Below are 21,425 nucleotides of genomic sequence, written 5' to 3'. Positions count from 1 at the left end.
CTTTGGCCCAATAGGCTGCCTGTCAAGTAACTCGTCCTACAAAGTCACTGAACCTGACAGGGTCCTGTGTGTAACAATCAATTGGAGCAGCCATTCGCTTTGAGGGGGGGGGGGGGGGAGCGCGAGTAAGGTAGTAGTGCATGCTACGGCAGTAGCGGGCCCACTTTGAAAATTGTATTTGCGCTGCTACACTAAGGTGCAGAGCTTAAGCAGTGTAGCTTAGTGAATCAAACCCTAACTGTGAGCCAGATGTAGCCATCAAAAGAGCCACATCTGGCTCCCGAGCCATAGGTTCCCTACCCCTGATATACTGCAGCTCTCTTTGGATAGACGTCTTACAGTCTCTCTCAGACATGAAATGGTTGAATACAGTTCATAGTCACAAACAGATGAACGTTACTCCTCTCGCCATAGGCAAAAATAATCCAGCACAGATAACTGGGTGGAAGGGATTTAATAAACTCAGCTACAGGCAAGGGATCTGCAAATAAATCAATATTTACAGCTCCACAGTAAATGTAATACAATGTGACAAATACGCTCCTGCATGCCCATGGCCTCCTGTGACTCCCTCACTTCAGTCACATGCAAAGTGCTTGAACAGAACACGTCCCCGATAACCTGCTCTGTAGCTTTCCTGCAGTAAGGCACAAATCAGGTGCCTTGGTTCCCAAAACAGTTCACCTCCATCAATCTCCACTTAGGCTTATTACAGAGATGGGTCTTCATTGGCTGCAGAGTAGTCACTAGGGCCTCAATTCATCATTGTCTTTGCCATAACTTTTTACAGTTCGTTAAAGTACCGAATTCAAAGTGTATCGATTTCTAGTTGTATTCATCAAGGTTTTTCCGCATTCGGTGTGAATTCGATAATTCAGTAACGTGTCGATAGTTACATTTTACAGCGGTAATTTAACACAAGGCCATAAGATTCCTGTGGAATTGTGGGTAAAAAGGCAGTCCTTTGAACACTACGTAGCAACATTCCGAATAGGGCTTAACACCTGGACCAGGATTCTGGAAGTGGCTTGGGACAATCCCACAATTTCACCAGCTGCGGCTTGATAGGAGCATTTTCTGAAAAAATATAGTGCAGCTAGCAATGTAGTTAACCCTGGCACTGCCTGTGTTCTCTTGTGCATAATCACTACAAATGGCTCCATCTTCTCTGTCAGCAATGATCTGACAGGAATAATAATGACAGAGCAGTGAAGGAGATAACTAATCCTAATTGTAACGCTAAACCACGCCCACTTTCATTTATTGCACTTTCTTCCGTTTTACCGCATCATTACCGAATGCTCGCTAACGGCTGTAGATAACTTTGATGAATCCTGAAATCAACTTAGCGAGTTCAGTATTGTACCGAGCTGACGGTAATTGATTTGATAAGTCTTGATGAATAGAGACCAAGCCTTGCGCAGTCACTAGCCTATTGCAGACACTGATCCAGGCCTGCCTGTCAGCCAACTTCCACTTCATAGCCCAGCATGGGGATAACACTCACAGGGCTCCTCTACAATAATGTACTCTGCCAACCAGGACTCAGCTTCCATATCAGGCTCACCCAGTGAAGAACTCAGGTGCTGCAGTCAGAGGCGTAGCTATGGGGGGGGGGGGGGGGAGACGGCAAGGGGGGACATATGTCCCCGGGCGCAGCACTGTGAGGGCGCCAAGCACAGCCATTGCACCCCCATGTGCATGAGAGGCAGCTCACTGGCTGCCTGAAGTGCCCCTGCTTCTTTCCCTGCCTCTGCAGAAGTGTTGACAGCCGCAGAATAAGGCTATCTAAAGGGGGCACATCTGGCTAAGTAAAGAGCACACCTTTGCCTATTTAAAGGGGGGCACACCTGGATATCTGAATGCGGTAAGGGGGCACATATTGCTATCTAAATAACTTGACTCCACCCATGACCACATTCTGTGTGGCCACGCCCATTTTGTCCAGAGAGGGAGCAAAAACTGTCTGTCCCCGGGTGTTGAAAACCCTAGCTACGCCTCTGACTGCAGTCCCAGTACTCCCCCCCGCTGAGCAGCCTCACACGGCTGTCATAGAAACCAAGAACGCAAGCCACCTGCCAGACCAACCTGTGTAAATATTTCTAATTTCCATCACCAGTGGCCTTCTTTCTCTCCAGCATCAGTTTATTTGCCTGAAACATCTCCACCATGTGGCTGTCTTCAACACTACAACAAAAATAACAGCCAGATAGCACCATCTTGTGGCCGTGTGAAGATCTGCACATCATATGCTCTCTTGAAGGGATTTTTTTTGTTTTGTTACTATTTCTTATTCTTCCTTGTAAAGTGCTACTGAAGTAATGTGGTAAATATCACCACAGAAATATTTATAATATTGTGCGTTTGTATAGTACTGACATCTTCCGCAGTACCTTTTAGAGATTTTATAGCCAAATCACTAACTGCCCCCCTCTGAGGAGCTCTCAATCTAATCCTTACCACAGTCTTTTGTCTTTGCTGTAGGGACACACTGTCCCTTTGCTGAGTGGATTTCAGCTGTGGGTGTGTGTGATATACAGAGACATCAGCAATACAGACAGCACTGTCTGATGGGCATACTTATGCACTGCTCAGCAGTGTGTTCCCTCAATGCACTGCTGCATAAATTTCTGTGCACAACAGAGCACTATCCCATTCAGTGTAGTGGCAATGTAGAGCAATACAGTTTCTGTATGTTTCTGTAAAACACACATCCAGCTGTGTTACTGAACAATGCAAGTACGTGCACCTACTAAAAATGGGAAACTTAAAAGCAGGGTCCCACAAGGGTCAGCACTAGGTCCAATCCACTTTTCAATTTACAGTATATATGAATGATCTAGTAGATGGAATACACACTAATGCTGCCATGTGATAGTACCTCCCCAAACTATGGACAAATGTATTGGCGAGTCCTGTTATCGGCCATTGCACCCCTCTGCCCTGGCTTTGTTCTCTCTCCTCCCCGGCTAAACACTAGGATGAGATATCAGAGAAGGCTGCTTAATTCCACAGCCCACTCCCTCTTTTTTTTCCAACGGTGCTGTAAAACAATCTGTTTGCTTTACTATATGTATGCTGGATGGTGTACTGGTTAAGGGCTCTGCCTCTGACACAGGAGACCAAGGTTCAAATCTCGGCTCTGCCTGTTCAGTAAGCCAGCACCTATTCAGTAGGAGAACTTAGGCAAGTCTCCCTAACACTGCTACAGCCTATAGAGCGCATCCTAGTGGCTGCAGCTCTGGCGCTTTGAGTCCGCCAGGAGAAAAGCGCAATATAAATGTTATTTGTCTTGTCTTGGCTTACATTTAGTACATCTGAGAACTTCTATCAGAAAGTGGGACTTAGAGGGGCATTATGGCAAAAAATTGTAAACTTAATATGTGCAAACATATACAAATAAGAAGTACATTTTTTCCAGAGTAAAATGAGCCATAAATTACTTTTCTCCTATGTTGTTGTCACTTACAGTAGATAGTAGAAATGTGACAGAAGGGACAGGTTTTGGACTAGTCCATCTCTTCATAGGGGATTCTCAGGGATTTATTTATTTTCAAAAGCACTTAGTGAATGGCAGTTGCTCTGTCCAACTGCCAAAAAACTGTGTAGCGAGCAGGGAAGCTGGCCAGCATCATTGTTTAAAGAAAACCTGAACTGACAGTTAAAAGTCAAAATAAGCATACACAAGTCATACTTACCTTCCATGTAGTCTACTCCTCAGTGTCTTTCTCCTGTCCCGCGTCCTGTTTGTTCACTGTGATCAAGGGAATTTTCCGTCCTCCATTTTGAAAATGGTCATTACCCATAACCGCTTTCTCTGTCACCACACAGTTAAACTGTAACATCGCCCACTTGAGCCATAGGGAAACATGGACATTACCTGGTACACCAGTTTTCCTCTCAGCTATAACTGACAGCAACTGATATTTTACTGACAGCTACTGATATATTTCAGATCTGACAAAATATTGTCAGAACTGGAAGGGATTATTGTCAGAAGAAAATGGTGAGCTTCTGAGAGGAACTGATGGCAAGGTAACTATGTAATGTTCATTTGAAGTTACCTCATGTGTTTATTTTAAATATTTTTACTCAGTACAGGTTCTCTTTAAATCTTTTTAGGGAATATCTTTATAGAGAATAAAAGCCTTGCTGAGAATCCCCTATGAAGAGATAGACTAGTCCAAAACCTGTCACTTCTGTCAGATTTCTACTACCTACTGTAAAGTGACAGCAATATAGAAGAAAAGTAATTTATGGCTCATTTTACTCTGAAAAAATAAAGTACTTATTTGTCTGTTTGCACATATTAAATATTTTTCGATATAGCGCCCCTTTAAGTAAAATGAGTTTCCATAGGCTAACTGTTTGATAGTTGCAAACAAGTCGGTTAGTAGTGTTCTGGACAACTGTCCATCTACTGCCTCCCAGCCTGGCTGAGAAATATTGTCACAGCCTGGTCACACTTGTCACCCCTTTTCCCGTTTGTGAGCATGCAGCAGGTGAGCCGAGCTCGGGGTCTGCATGCAGCTCAGTTCTCTGCTACAGGAAATTAATGCGCTAATACTCATAGTACTACATGTACAGTCTTCTTTACCAGTCTCCAGTATAGGTACAAATCCAAGTTTTTAAAGAATGTTTCAACCTATCTGCTTCCTCCAGTCTATCCTCATGCCAGCAATACATTAAGTAGTCCCGTTTCTGTGCTACCCACCTCAGTGATTTGCCCCTTCTCCTCCACCAGGGTCTTTTTTTCTGCCCCGTGTCCATGCTAGTAAGCAGTCAGACAGACTGAATGGCAAGTCTAAAGGAATTTCACACACAGACGCTACACAAAGTGCTGAGAGGACAGTTCTGCTGGAAATGCTATTATGCCTCAGCGGTGACAGGAACAATAAGAATGAATCCACAGATTCCACAGCAAGCAAAAAAAAAAATAAAAAAAAATCTAACAACATTTTAGCTCAAAGCTTATTTTCAGAACCTTTGTTGTTTTCTGTTTTACTGCTGTCCTGACTCCTGAATAGGAACATTTTGTATACTGTATATACTCACGTATAAGCCTAATTTTTCAGCACAGAACAGGTGCTGAAAAGTTACCTCCTCAGCTTATATGCAGGTCAGTTGAGCGGATGTTGGAGCAGGTTTTCTTACTGGCAGAGAAGCTTAGAAGGATGAACTCCAGTGAAAATAATTTAATAAAGTGCTTAGTTTTTACAATAATTATGTATAAAATGATTTAGTCAGTGTTTGCCCAATGTAAATTATTTCCTCTCCCTGATTTACATTCTGAGATTTATCACATGGTAACATTTTTACTGCTGGCAGGTGATGTCACTGAATAGAGATGGCACTTACATTTTTGGCAGTTGTAAACAGCTGTTCTTTCCCACAATGCAACAAGGCTCAAACTGTGTGATGTCAGTACCTCAGAGCTGTAAGGCACTAACATTTGTGGAAGGGGTTCCACCACAATATCAGTCATACAGTGCTCCCTGATGATCTGTTTGTGAAAAGGAATAGATTTCTCACGTAAAAGGGGGTATCAGCTACTGAATGGGATGAAGTTCAATTCTTGGTTACAATTTCTCTTTAAGAAGGATTGTGCACTAGTAATCCTGCTCTTGTCAGCTGGCTGCCTGCTGTGTCCGTGCCCCCATCCCCTGCAACATGGTGTGCAGAGTGCGCTGCTCAAGACTACCTGTGTCCCCTGGCTTGTGGAGCGTGCAAGCAACATGTCAGCGGTGCAATGATCGGTCATTTTTCCTGTATGGCAATCACTTTGTCTCATATCTATGACATCTCAAAGAGGAACTTTAGCCTAAACAAACATACTGTCATTAAGTTACATTAGTTATGTTAGTCTCTTACCCACCCTGTTTTAAAAGAGCAGGCAAATGTTTGATTTCATGAGGGCAGCCATCTTTTTGGTTGAAAGGAGGTGACAGGGAGCAATAGACACAGTTCCAACTGTCCTGTGTGCGGACCACCTCTCCGCTTTGCACAGCATCAGGGGAAAAATGCCCGGGCAGTTTTCTTTGCTGGGGTGGAGCTTAACTTTTGTGCAGCTAAAAATAAGGCTTAGATAAGAAAAACAAAGTTCTGATGCTGTGAAACTGTTAAACACCAAGCCTTTTCGGTGCTGCTGAGTAGACTTTTAGCCTGGAGGGTCACTTTAAGACAGCTGTATCATCCTTGGGGCACATCTGGTTACGGGTAAAGGGGCTGACTTGCACTGGGGGCGCACCAGGCCACTGTGGAGGAGGATTTACTGGATAGGGGGCTTATATGCGAGTCAAATCACTTTTTTCTGCTTCCTGAGGGAAAGTGGGTGCATCAGCTTATACGCGGGTCGGCTGATATGCAAATATATACGGTATGTCCTGTCCCAAGCCCAAAGACAGGTATGATGAGGGCAAAAAGCAGAGATAAATCATTGTCACTGGGTGAAGAAGTGAAGTTAAATCCTATAGCCACAGCCCTCCCCTCCTCCACCCGAGGCATGTCTTAGGTTCCAGCAAAATAAGAATCACTAGGAGGGGAGAAGGTGGCAGACCATCACACTATGGAACGTAGATCCTGTGGGAGGCTTATGTTTGTTTGCTCTTTTTTTTTTAGCCTTTAGATGAGGTTTAAAGAGGCACTGAAGTGACATATAGTAGAACACAATTATTCAGGATACTGTACCCATTTTTACAGTAGTTTGCCTGGTATCCACACCAACACACTTGCAATGTGTCTAATGCTGAAATCAGGCATTGCACAGACTAGGCTGATTAGACTAAAGGCTCATACACACATCAGACTATGGTCTTTGGAAAATGAAAGATCACAGACCAATCTTGCCACCCTTCATGTAGTATAAGAGCCATACTCTACACAGTCTTTTCTATGGAACTGAACTCCACATCAGAAAAAAATCTTTGCAAGATGCTGCACACACAGATGCTGTACAGACACAAAAGATCAGTATCTGCAAAAGATCTGTTCCTGACAAAAATCCATTCCTGCAAATTGCAATGATAGTCTATGAGATCTGCAGATCATCATACACACATGATTTAACTGACATTCATCTGCAGATCAGATCCACCAGGATGGATTTTCAGATCTGCAGATGATTGCTTGATCTGCAGATGAATGTCAGTTAAATCATGTGTGTATGATGATCTGCAGATCTCATAGACTATCATTGCAATTTGCAGGAATGGATTTTTGGCAGGAACAGATCTTCTGCAGATACTGATCTTTTGTGTCTGTACAGCATCTGTGTGTGCAGCATCTTGCAAAGATTTTTTTCTGATGTGGAGTTCAGTTCCATAGAAAAGACTGTGTAGAGGCTCTCATACTACATGAAGGGTGGTAAGATTGGTCTGTGATCTTTCATTTTCAAAAGACTATGGTCTGATGTGTGTATGTGGCCTTAGCCTTTCCAGCAATGCTTACCCTAGGCTGATTAGCTATGCTTAACAATTATGGGCACAGCTGTCTAAATTTAACCACTTGAGGACCACAGTGCAACCCCCCCTAGTGACCAGGCCATTTTTACTGAAATTGGTCACTGCAGCTTTAAGGCCAAGCTGCAGGGCCGCACAACACAAGTGATTCCCCCCCCCCCCCCCCCTCCCCTCTTTTCTCCCCACCTATTTTTTAAATACATGTATGTATTTTTCCTTTATTTTTTCCCACCCTCCCTCCCCCAGCCAGCCTATCACAGCGATCGGCTGTGACGGGCTTCAGCCTATCACTGCCGATTGCTCTTTTGTGCCCCAGGGGGACAGCTGTGTCACACGGCTGTCCCCAGTACAGCACTGCTGTAGATCACAGCGCTGTTCTAAGTAAAAAGACAGCGGTTTTGCCGTCTAACAGTGTGGGAGACTGAAGGCGGGGCGGAGCTCTGACCCCCAAGCTGGAGATGCGCGAGCAGGCTGCACATGATCTACTGCAGTAGCCGGCCCCAGGACTTGACGGCAGTCATGGGGCTGCTGTCGCGGTCACGCCCATTGGCGTCACGCTGTCGTTAGGTAGTCAAAACCTACACCCAAATTTTTGCCTCTCCCACCCCAACACACAAGCGTGCACATACCTGTCTTCCTGTGGATGAATCAGGATCCACACACCTGCTGGACATCCAAGCATTGCAGTGCTACTGGCAGGTCCATTTCCTTCAATAGCCCCAAAACACAGACAACTCTCCCACCAAATACTGCCCTTGGTTTTCTTTTACAGGACAGGCCAACTGTGCAAGTCATGGCAAAACTCATCTTCCATTCACATTTTTACCATCCTAAACAGCTGAAGATATGGCTTGTGAGTGCAGAGAAAAGCCTGAAAAAGAAGAAAGAGAGAAGAGAAAATATAGAAACCGCAAAAACAAAATGAAAGCTGGACTTCCAACATCATAGACTACTAATTATGTGGAACTTGCAGAGAAACTGGCCCCCTCCACACAGTGCAGTTTTGACATTATATAAAAGGGGAAGAGGGTGGGTGAGTTTAGAATACTATGTGTGTTTTTTGTTTATTTTAGTGGCCCCTCCCAATTTTTTTGAGCTTAATAGAATGCCATCGGGCCTATTGAAGCAAGGGGCATGTCCAAGATCAGCCATGCAGATGGGATCAGTATTGAAGCTGACAACAACAATGGGGTATATTTATGCAAAACAGGCGCAGAGGTCATGCAGTTGCCTATATTAACCAATCAGGTTAATGTGGTTTCACAAACCAAGGAGCAAAGCTGGAAAACTACTACTATACTTACATTGTTTGTTTCACAGCACTAAGTTGCGGGCATATCATCGCTAATGTGTACAGTATAAGCCATTATATTGTGCTTATACCCAGGGCCGGTTCAAGTAACACTTGGGCCCAGAGCAGGGACAAGGTCCTCCAGCACCTAAGGCTGAGACACCAAAGTGCGCTCCCCCATCCCTCCCACTTCAGCTGTGACACACGGATTGCTATTAGACTAAGAGGGCCACAGGGCCCACAACCTCCCCAACACCTTAATATCTAGTTATTTGGCTTGCAGTCACTGCTATGTATCCCCTTTTCTTATTTCTTTCTGCTTCATACACAATTAGGAATGACAGCTGAATGAATTGTGCGCCCCCTCCTACACTGCGCTCTGAGGCTGGAGCCTCTCCAGCCTATGCCTCGGCCCGGCCCTGCTTGGGCCCTAGGGCAAAATTAGCCTGGGGGCCCCCCCAACAGACAACCCCCGACCAAAAAGAGTCATTGTTGCAGCCAAATTTCCCCCCGGGCCCTTGAGCTGGCTGCTGACCCTCCCCAATCACCTCACAACTTAACTGTGCTCCTTGGGGCCCAGCAGAGTCTATATCAGTGTAGTGTCTCACCAGCCCGCCAGCACAGATGAGACACTACTCTGCCAAATACTCTGCAGAGTACCTGGGAAACAACAGTTAAGATGGGGGAGGGACACCTTGGGGGCCGCTACAGGCTCTGGGGCCCTGGGGCAATTGCCCATTTTTTTCCTATGGTAGCTCTAGCCCTGCGTATACTGATAGTGAACAAGCGACAGTGTGTGCAGGTTTCTTTTGGAATACAGTCCTGGAAATGTACGCTTTGCTCACTGCATCTACAGGGCCAAATTCACACAGTAACCTGAGAACATCTGCAAAAACTACCTGTAGTACTGTACAGGCTGCTCCTGGCTCATTTTTGCATTGTAAACATTGGCAAAGACAAACATTTGTTGTAAAACAAACACAAAATCAGTAAATCAAGTACAGAGCATCGTTAGTCAGAGCCTCATTTTAAGTTGTTTTGTGCACAATTAACTAAGGGTAAACAATTTAACAAATACATGACATGAGAATGGTGTTCAGACAACTTGAAAACTGCTTCATCTGTGAGATAAGTCACATGATCAGCTTCTGGAAACACAGGAGGGTGAACTGGGCACATTTACTCCCAAAAGCAGAAGCTGATTGCTTAATCGTTTTTTTTATTTTTATTTTTTTTACAGAAATTACATGCAGAGGTCACTCAGAAATCAGGTTGCTGATGTTAAAATGAGGAGCACAGCTGTAATAAGCAGTAAGTTTGCTCCATAAAAAGTTATTTATTTTGGTGTAAACAGGATCAGATTTACTTAAAGCGGGATTGTCACCATAAAAATCAAGTTTCAACAGCAACTGGTCTGAATGTATTCAGTGATAAAGATGCTAATACTGCATTAAAAACTTGCAAAACTTTTTCTGCTGCTATGGTTTAGAGTTATCACATACTGTACTTTAGGAGCACTGGCCCTTTAGTAGCCAAACAGTTGCATGCTGGGGGTTCTTTTAACCACCCTGGCGTTCTATTAAGATCGCCAGGGCAGCTGCGGGAGGGTTTTTTTTTAATAAAAAAAAAAAAAAAAACGATTTCATGCAGAAGTTGGCTGCATGAAAGCCCACCAGAGGGCGCTCCTAACCCGTATTTCTGATCGCCTCCGGCGATCCGCAGTAACAAGGAAGGCCGCAATGAGCGGCCTACCTTGTTTCGTTTTGCTCGTCGCCATGGCGACGAGCGGAGTGACGTCATGGACGTCAGCCGACGTCCTGACGTCAGCCGCCTCCGATCCAGCCCTCAGCGCTGGCCGGAACTGTTTGTTCCGGCTGCGCAGGGCTCGGGCGGCTGGGGGGACCCTCTTTCGCCGCTGCACGCGGCGGATCGCCGCGCTGCGGCGGCGATCAGGCAGCACACGCGGCTGGCAAAGTGCCGGCTGCATGTGCTGCTTTTTACAGGGAGCAAATCGGCCCAGCAGGGCCTGAGCGGCAGCCACCGGCGGTAATGGACGAGCTGAGCTCGTCCATACCGCTAAGGTGGTTAATCTATAATATATTTCTCCTCTTCCATTTATTTCCCTGCCTAGCTGCTTATCTGAAACATGATCCTTTGCTCACTTGTGTTTACAAGCAAGGCTGAGGTGACTCAGCTATTGCAGAAGAAAAAAAAAAGTAAAGGGCAGAAATGACATCAGAATTTGGCCTAAACTGTGGGTAAAAGACATAGTTCCCACTAGAAACAGAATTCTCTTCATTTACTATATACAATTCACTGAAATCAAAATGTGGACAGTACAAAACGTGTTATGTAAGTAGATCAACAAGAGTTTGCTTTCTTAAAACAGAAAGAATTTGCGATAATTCAGGTTGGAGTGAGCTTGGGATGTCTCCCAGTGCATCACTGCTGAATAAGTAGATCAAGTATTTACTTATATATGTGTTTTTTTCCCTACCATAGTATGGCTAATCCTACTGCTTTAACGGTAGAAAAGTGAGCCAAGTAGTCAATTAAAATACCATGAATCCAGGGGGGGAAAAAGTACACCGCACAGCTGACAGTGCGTTGTAAACTGTTTATCATAGAAGGAAATCATTACACACATGCATACAAACTACTCAAGCCACACAAACAGAATCGTTAACAGTGGAATATAAAACCCACACATGGGAGAGCAGCGCCCTCTAGTGTTCTGCTAGCAAAACTGAGAAACTCATACATCTATAGAATCGCAAGCAAATGTCAGCCTACAATTCAAAACCTGTTCAAAGGATATTGGAGGCGAGCAATAAAAGCTCTCTTTACTTCCCTGGGGCTTCTTCCAGCCCCTAGAAGTCATTTGTGTCCCTCGCTGCAACTTCGGTCTTCTCCGGGGTCCCGGAAGCAGGATTGCTGTCCCCCGCTGGTTCAGCATCTTCTGCGCATGCATCATCAGGAGCATAATGTGCAGGTGCCGTACGCTCCCGGTGATGGGGGCGCGTTCTTGCACAGACGGGGGGCACTTCCGCTCATGTGGAGAAGACGCTGTCCTATCGGTGGACGGCAATACTTAGAGGCTGCCAGAGGAACACTGAAGAGGACCAGAGCCGCACGCAAGGAAAACAAATTCTGGGGCTGGAAAAAGCCCCAGGTAGGTAAAGATAGATTTTATTGCTAGCCTCGGGTATCCTTTAAGCAAGTTAGATGCAATCTGAAATCTAGATCTGAGAAGGGAGTGAAACTCCAATTTATAAAATGTAAAACTGTAAGCAAATTACTTTTTAAAATGCAATTAGGGTAAAGAGGTGCACATACATACATATATACACACACATATACATATATATACATATACATACATATACACATACACCCACACACACACATACATACATACATACACATATATACATATACACCCACACACACACACACAAACATACACATATATACATATACATACATATACACATACACCCACACACATACATACACATATATACATATACATATACACCCACACACACACACACAAACATACACATATATACATATACATACATATACACATACACCCACACACATACATACACATATATACATATACATATACACCCACACACACACACACAAACATACACATATATACATATACATACATATACACATACACCCACACACATACATACACATATATACATATACACATACACACACATATATACACATATATACATATACACATACACCCACACTCACACATACATACATACACATATATACATATACATACATATACACACACACACACACACACACACACATACATACATACATATACACATACACACACACATACATACATACATACACATATATACATATACATACATATACACATACACACATACATACACATATATACATATACATACATATACATACATATACACATACACATACACCCACACACACACATACATACACATATATACATACATATACACATACACACACACACATACACATATATACATATACACATACACATACACCCACACACACACATACATACATACATACACACATACACATACACACACATACATACATATACACATACACACACACATATATACATACATACATACACATATATACATATACATACATATACACATACACACACACACACACATACATACATACATACACATATATACATACACACACATACATACATACACATATATACATATACACATACACCCACACACACATACATACACATATATACATACATATACACATACACACACACACACATACATACACATATATACATATACATACATATACACACACACACACACACACACATACATACATATACACACACACACACACACACACACACACACACACACACACACACACACATACATACACACACATATATACATATACATACATATACACATACATACACACACACACACACACACATACACATATATACATATACATACATACACACATACACACACACACACACACACACACACACACACACACATATATACATACACATACACCTTGTTAATCGTCATGATTTTCCTGTATAAATCATTGGTTGTTATGATAGAAAAAAATGTCAGTTAAATATATCATATAGGAGACGCACACAGATGATATTTGAGAAGTGAAATGAAGTTTATTGGATTTACCGAAAGTGTGCAATAATTGTTTAAACAAAATTAGGCAGGTGCATAAATTTGGGCACCACAAAAAAATAAATAAAATCAATATTTAGTACATCCTCCTTTTTCAGAAATGACAGCCTCTAAACACTTCCTGTAGGCGTTAAGTCTCTGGATTCTGGTTAAAGGTATTTTGGACCATTCCTCTTTACAAAAAACATCTCTAGTTCATTCAGGTTTGATGGCTTCCAAGCATGGACAGCTCTCTTTTACTCACACTGCAGATTTTCAATTATATTCACGTCTGGGGACTGAGATGGCCACTCCAGAACATTGTACTTCTTCCTCTGCATGAATGGCTTAGTGGATTTTGAGCAGTGTTTAGGGTCGTTGTCTTGTTGAAAGATCCAGCCTCGGCGCAGCTTCAGCTTTGTCACTGATTCCTGGACATTGGTCTCCAGAATCTGCTGATACTGGGTGGAATCCATGCGTCCCTCAACTTTGACAAGATTTCCTGTCCCTTTTATTATTTATTTCTATTAAAACCAAAGGATAAAATTCAAAAGATGAAATTAGGTGGCTTCCCTCAAAATCGACAATCTATTGGGACAGAGAAGTTTCCTTATGCACAGAAAACAATTTCTCTGTCCCAATAGATTGCTGTTTTTGAGGTAAGCCACCTCATTTCTTCTTTTGAATTTTATCCTTGGAGTGAAGTTGGGTTTGTTGTCTCCACCCGCCCCAAGTGGTCGGTTGACCCTCTGCATCCAATCTTTGTGAGGGGCCCTTTTTATAGTATTGTTTTCTCTCCATTATTTAGAATGTATCATGCTATCTGGGCTCCCTAATTTGTTGTTTCTGTGTCCTTTTCTTTAGGGCGTCGCTAAACCCCACCCCATTTTGAACTTTTTAAAATAAATAATTCTGAAATATCAAAACACAGTACACACACACACACACACACACACACACACACACACACACACACACACACACACACACACACACACACACACACACACTAAAAAACCTGTATTGGAAGAAGGTGCAGAGTTATAGTTTGGAGATATGTGGTATTGACCAGGATATAGCTCCTCAGCTACGTTTGGTTAATTATACAGGTGGTGGTGATGATGATTCTTCTGAAGTAAGAGTGAATGTTAATCCTAAGGGTGCTACACGACTGGCACATCTCCTACTCATAGCAGCCAAGAAGTGTATTTATAACAGATGGGTTTATGCCAGAGTTCCGGCTATTTGGGACTTGAAGGAAGAGCTTATACACATGAATAATCTGGAGAAGTTGGAAACCATTTTACACAAGGAGAAGTCAACAAAGGTGTTTTCCACAACCTGGAAAACATGTATTGTGCTCATGGTTTAGAAGGTTAAAAATTAATTGTATCTCTTGGATTTGTGGATTTAATAACTTTGTCACCCCCAGAGTCTATCTCAAAACCTTTTGAGACAGGTCCATATACAATTTCCTTTTTCTCCTAGGAGATATAATTTTTATCTTCTATTTAAAATAACTTTTCATTACTTTTCAACTGAAAAAGTACTGAAAAGTAGGTGAAAAGTACTATGAAAATAATTATGAGTATTTTCTTGCTTTCTGTTGGCTTAAAGAGACACTGAAGCGAAAAAAAAAAAATTATGATATTATGATTTGTATGTGTAGCACAGCTAAGAAATAAAACATTAAGGTCAGATACATCAGTGTAATTGTTTCCAGTACAGGAAGAGTTAAGAAACTCCAGTTGTTATCTCTATGCAAAAAAGCCATTAATCTCTACGACTTTCAAAGTCGTGGAGAGGGCTGTCTTCTGACTTTTATTATCTCAACTGTAAGTGAACAGTTTTCTTTTTATCTGCCAGAGGAGAGGTCATTAGTTCACAGACTGCTCTGAAAGAATCATTTTGAATGCAGAGTGTTGTGTAATCTGCACATATTATAGAATGATGCAATGTTAGAAAAAACACTATATACCTGAAAATAAAAGTATGAGAATATTTTCTTTGCTGCTAATCTTCTAGTAATTATTCATAGTACACAACCAATTCATTAGATCATATATTTTTTTTCGCTTCAGTGTCTCTTTAAAAGGCATTTTATTGACAAGTTTAAAAACTTCACATAGGAGAGAACTCAGGTGAAAAAGTTAATTGCATATGGGCCAGAGAGGCCTTCTGTTATGCTGCCCCTACACTTTGAAACACCTTGCCACACAATCAGGACATCTCCATCCCTGGAAGCATTCAAGACCAAAATGAAAAGCCACTTGTTTAGTTTGCCATTTATGAACACCTGACTATTTCCTCTGTAACACAGTCCAGCCTGCAACCTGTAGTGATCCGAGATAGATCTACGTCCTTTGGGTGCTATGGGAGCGCTTTACAAATGTCATTGTATTGTGTCTTAAAACCTTATCTCTTCCTCCCAGACTTTTCATTGTTCATAAAGATGGCTACGGCACCATTATAAAAGGGAACTAAACCTGTTTGGTCCGATGTTAGTTTGCCAGTGTTCACACCTGTATGACAGTTCAGGTTATAAATTAGTAACCTTTTTATATTTATACTATTATAAAAAGGGACATTGCTAGGATCTGAGACGATCCAGGACACTACCCCTTTTGTCAGTCAGCCCCCATTATAGGCATGCACATACACCCCCCCCCCCCCATTTCCTGTTAGGCACGCCACTTGTTATGAACACAAGCAGACCCCATAGACGGCAAGTGACCATACAGCTGGCCGGGAGGTGGGGGTACGTGATCCACGGTCCCAAAGCTCTCGGGTTATACTAGTGCAAAGCTTCCATCTTCTTCCTTACCTGTTTGGTGCACATTGCCTGACCTGATGCATCTGCATATGAATATTGTGAGCAGCCGCATCATAAAATCAGGACAAGCCTCTAGTACGGGCAGCATGAAGACGACAGAACCTCTGTACTAGTGCAGCCGAGCACCGCTGGACCTTGGAATAAGTATGCCCACCTCTCGGCCAGCTGCTCTGTCACTCGCAATCTCTAGCTGACTCTCAGGAAGGAGGAGTCAGACAATCAGGGCACTGTGGCAGAGGGTTTGGGTGCTATCCCCTACTCCTTGGAATAATGGTCTGCTGTGAAAGGTCCTTGGGTCAACAAAAGATTGGGGCCTGTTATTCTAAGACATGTAATATTTTTTTCTAAAAGGAATCAATCTTAATTTTTCTTGGAAAAATAAGACAGTGCAGAAAAATTCCCCGTGGAATGTCACATGACCCAGAGATCTCTGCACAGACCTCGGAGATGCCAGCAGATTGCTAGATGTTTCAACAGCAGAGAGCCATCACTGCAGTAAGTGACCAACAAACGTATGTTTTGCAGAAGGATGGGGAAGGAACATATGGCTTGAAGACATATGCTCACCTCAGCATATAGGTTTCAGAAGAACAGAAGGCACCTTGAATATGCAGTAGCAATGCAGGTACAGCAGATAAATAATAAAGCATGCATGATTATATTGGCCATAGACAGAATACAGGACCTTGCAAAAGTCTATGGATCAAATATGGAACATCCTTTAAGTAGATCCGAGATAAACTTTTACTCATTGCATAATTGTGTTCCTTTCATATACGGTAGTTTATAAGGCATTCCTCAAGCCAAATATATTTGTTTTGTTTTACGGTAATACTCTAATTCCCTATAAACTAAACAAGCCTCGTCCACAGCTTTTCACAGTACCTTGGCACCGTAGCAAGGGCTTATGGGAGCTCAGTCTGGGCAGGAGAAGGTTGCTAGCCAGAGATTTCAGAGAAAGAGGGGAGGAGAGAGGGGACTGAATTTACACACAAGCAAGCTGATAGCATCTCCAGCCCTCAGCCTGTGACAATGTGACAAACAGAACATGGCTGCCCTCATTGTATCATAGGAATAAATCAAACTTTTGAAGCTGTTTGCAGCTAGATATGCTGTGTAAACTATGTAAACTTTAGATAAGATATATAGACAAGCTACTTGTTATAGTTAGTTTTTCATCTTGGATCCGCTTTAAAGATTTTTTAGCAGCTTGCAAAAGGCTGGCGAGGCCAAAAATACTGACTGTTGTTGCTGTCATTTTAACATGACTCAATTAAGTACTAAAGTTTATAATACATTGGTGTGCGGTGCCAATCCTTTTTGGAGACTATTGGCAGCGATCCCTTGGTACTGGGGTGAGGATCCAGGCCGGCACCTTACTTTTTTAGCCTGTTTTTTTTTGTGCTCCTGGACTTGCGTTTCTACAGGGTGGGCCATTTATATGGATTCACCTTAATAAAATGGGAATGGTTGGTGATATTAACTTCCTGTTTGTGGCACATTAGTATTTGTGAGGGGGGGGGGGGGGAACTTTTCAAGATGGGTGGTGACCATGGCGGTCATTTTTGAATCCAACTTTTGATTTTTCAACAGGAAGAGGGTCATGTGACATCAAACTTATTGGGAATTTCACAAGAAAAACAATGGTGTGCTTGGTTTTAACGTAACTTTATTCTTTAAAATCATCCCCCTGCCTGCGTGGACAATGAATGTCTATGACAAGGTTCATAGCGCATGTACCATTTTTTAGGAGATTCCGCTTCAATGGAAAGCATAGGAGAAACACAAAATCAATTTGTGTAGCGATTGCATTCACGTTAAGAATAAATTCCCTAAAAAAACGCTTAGAAAACTGCAAAAAGAATCGCATACCCAAGCAACGGGAATCGGAATAAAAAGACGCCTTAAAAACAGCACAAAGCGGAGCAACACGCAAAGGGAACGCAATGTAAACAAGGCCTAAAATAACTTTTCAGAACTTTGCAATTGAAAAACTACAAAATAAAGTGAGTAAAAAAGTACTGCTAAAATTATTCCAGGGCTGCGGAGTCAAAAATAATCCGACTCCTCCGTTTATGAAACCACCGACTCCAGGTACCCAAAATTGCTCAGACTCCTCAGTCTGATTTTTACAAATGGATGGCTATGGAATTGGTTCAAAAATCATCAGACTCCGACTCCTTAGTTTATTGAAACCACCGACTCAGGGTACCCAAAATTGCACCGACTCCAACTCCTCCATTCTGACTCCACAGCCCTGAATTATTCTGAAGATGGTCTTACTTGCTGGTGGCTTAAAAGGCATTTTATTGATAGATGTGAAAATATCACCAAGGAGAAAAGTGACTTGGATAAGGTCCCAAGTGTAATTTCCAGAGGGCCAATCCTACTCACCTCTGTATCTGCTAATGTCTCATTTTGCTGTAGGGCCAGGATTGTGGGACTCACATGGGAATATTGTGGACTCATCGTTCAGAAGCTCACTTTCCACTCTCTGAAGACCTGGGGGTAAATCACATTACAAATGAATATTCCGAATACTCTAGAACTAGGCACATATTTTAGATAGTTAATGGAGGAGGAGTAAAGCATAATCTGCCAAACATCCTCAAAAATCACGAAGCGGATGTTGCCATATCATATGGGTGACATTTACACGTGATAGATGAGATAATATTTTTGAATGAAGTGCTCCTTAAAGCAGTATAAAACCCTGACATAATATTCAATAAAAACATGTTTTCCTACTTTTTATATGCCATACGGTTATCATATTTGCATTTGTGCATAAGTATTATTCATTTAGAAATTACAAGTTTCCACAAGTACAGTTTTTTTGCTTTGAGAGCTGACTTTGCATTTTATTTATAACTGGTTTTATTCATTATGTATGAAGGCAGAAATGCTTTGAGTGTGTGTCTCCAGCAGCTTTTGCACAGTCAGAGAATGTGTCACATTCCTCACATGATACAATTAACCACTTCAGCCCTCAGTCGTGTTTCACTTTATGCATCCGAGCAATTTTCACCTCCCATTCATTAGCCTATAACTTTATCACTACTTATCACAATGAACTGATCTATATCTTGTTTTTTCCGCCACCAATTAGGCTTTCTTTGGGGGGTACATTTTGCTAAGAGCCACTTTACTGTAAATGCATTTTAACAGGAGGAATAAGAAAAAAAACGGAAAAAATTCATTATTTCTCAGTTTTCGGCCATTATAGTTTTAAAATAATACATGCCTCCATAATTAAAACTCACGTATTGTATTTGCCCATATGTCCCGGTTATTACATCGTTAAAATTATGTCCCTATCACAATGTATGGCGACAATATTTTATTTGAAAATAAAGCTGCATTTTTTCCGTTTTGCATCGATCACTATTTACAAGTTTAAAAAAAAAAAAAAAAAATTAGAACTATTTCATCTTTACATTGATATTTAAAAAGCCTTAGGTAAATATTTACATTTTTTTTTATTGTAATTTTTTTTTTTTTTTTTGTATTAAACATTTTATTTGGGTATTTTTGGGAGGGTGTGATGTAAGCCATAGTTTTATAATGTAAATGTGTCTTGAGTTTTATTTTTTTCACTTTTAGTTGTAGTTTTACTTTTTGGCCACAAGATGGCGGCCATGAGTTTGTTTACATGACGTCACTAAGCGAAACATACGCTTAGAGCGACGTATGGGGGACGTTACAGCCAGAAAAAGTGCAGCTTCCGAGAGAAGCTGTCGTTTTTTCAGCGGGGGAGAGGAATCAGTGATCGGGCACCATAGCCCGATTCACTGATTGCCAGGCTAACAAACCGCGTCCGAGAGTGCACGTGCACACGCGCGATCGCCCGTGGGAGCGCGCACATGGCCTCCTGGGCGTAGCTAGTACGTCCAGGAGGCCAAACTAGTTAAGTAAACACAAGATAACATTATCTCCAACTTCGGATGAGTCTAGATTTCTCTGCACTGAACGCTAAAGTCCTGTGTGTAACCCTTTGAATGCTGTTCTAGTAAAAAAAAAAAAATGCTGGTTGTATAGAATATGCTGTAAATAATTTTTTAGAGCAAGGAAGAAATGCTGGGTTTCATTCCGCTTTAAGAGCATAATTACAGTCTGATTACTTTTTAATTAAAATAAAAGGTTTACTTTTATTTTTGCCTGGGAGCCTTATATGCAACTGAGCAGTCAAGGCTTCCAGAAGATTGTTATTTAAACTCTATATGCATGAGACAAGGTTTAATTTATAGCAGGCATCTTCTGAGTGCAAACTACACTGATAGAAAGCTGTGCAGTCATGAAAAATGCAGTGTACTGCCTCCAGACTGACTAACTGGATATCACATTATTGTGCAAGATGGCTACTTCAAGTATTAGCTGACCGTGACAAGGGGGAAGGCTGCAGCCTGCAGGGAATTGTGATTTCCAAACAGATTATATTTTAATTATAGTAGTATACATAGTAATAGCAAGTAAGGCAATTACTAGGACAATAAGGAGTTTGGATTTTAAAACGACAAAAACAAAAAGCTGCCATGTACAATAATTTCTTCTCTGAAGCAGGATGCCCTGAACAAACCTTCTTCAAAGCCAGAAAGCCAAATCAAGTAATGGAAGAAGCTACATTTGAAATAAATTTGGTGTCGATATGTTAAAAAAAAGAAAATACATTTTTTTCCCTTGGACATTTGGAGTATGAGGGAACAGAGGAGAGAAGTATTAGGCTGTTACTGCATGGGAATAAAATAGCAATCCAACAAGGGTCCAAGTTGGCAGAACCTGATTGCCAACTCCCCAAACCAAGCTGGCTGATGGATGAGTACACAGGTTGGTACAGACAGAAGTAGGGCTGCACAATTTTAGGGAAAAATTGAAATTGCGATTTTTCTCTCAAAAATTGCGTTTGATTTTCACGATTTTCTTCAAATAAAGCTTTAGCACCAAATTCACAATGCCCCCCAGTATAGTTTAGCCAGGTAGGTGCCTCCAGTATAGGTTAGCTAGATAGTTGCCCCCAGTATAGGTACCCAGTATATAGTTCCCCGCAGTATAGGTTAGCTAGGATAGTGCCTCAAGTATAGGTAGGCAGTATAGTTGCCCCTGGTTAAGGTTAG

The 21,425-nt window shown here is 41.9% G+C and overlaps 1 protein-coding gene across 3 annotated transcripts in view; it reads right to left on the bottom strand.

The window, feature by feature from the left end:
* Positions 1 to 21,425, bottom strand: part of PLCD3 (phospholipase C delta 3) — a 172,395-nt gene that overhangs the window by 129,544 nt on the left and 21,426 nt on the right. For 2 of the 3 annotated variants that reach the window (XM_068263207.1, XM_068263206.1), the window contains exons 2-3: positions 18,709 to 18,816; positions 8,087 to 8,328 (exon numbers count right to left, since the gene is read on the bottom strand). In XM_068263207.1, coding sequence (XP_068119308.1) covers positions 8,087 to 8,139 — 53 coding nt within the window. In that variant the 5' untranslated portion in view covers positions 8,140 to 8,328; positions 18,709 to 18,816. Of the gene's footprint in view, positions 1 to 4,714; positions 4,783 to 8,086; positions 8,329 to 18,708; positions 18,817 to 21,425 lie in introns of those variants that run through there. The other variant, XM_068263205.1, reaches the window with a different exon arrangement.

The sequence above is a fragment of the Hyperolius riggenbachi genome, chromosome 12, assembly GCF_040937935.1.
Source record: "Hyperolius riggenbachi isolate aHypRig1 chromosome 12, aHypRig1.pri, whole genome shotgun sequence".
Taxonomy (NCBI): Eukaryota; Metazoa; Chordata; class Amphibia; order Anura; family Hyperoliidae; genus Hyperolius; species Hyperolius riggenbachi.
The sequence above is the reverse complement of the archived record's forward strand: the minus strand, read 5'-3'. Positions and strand labels throughout refer to the sequence as shown.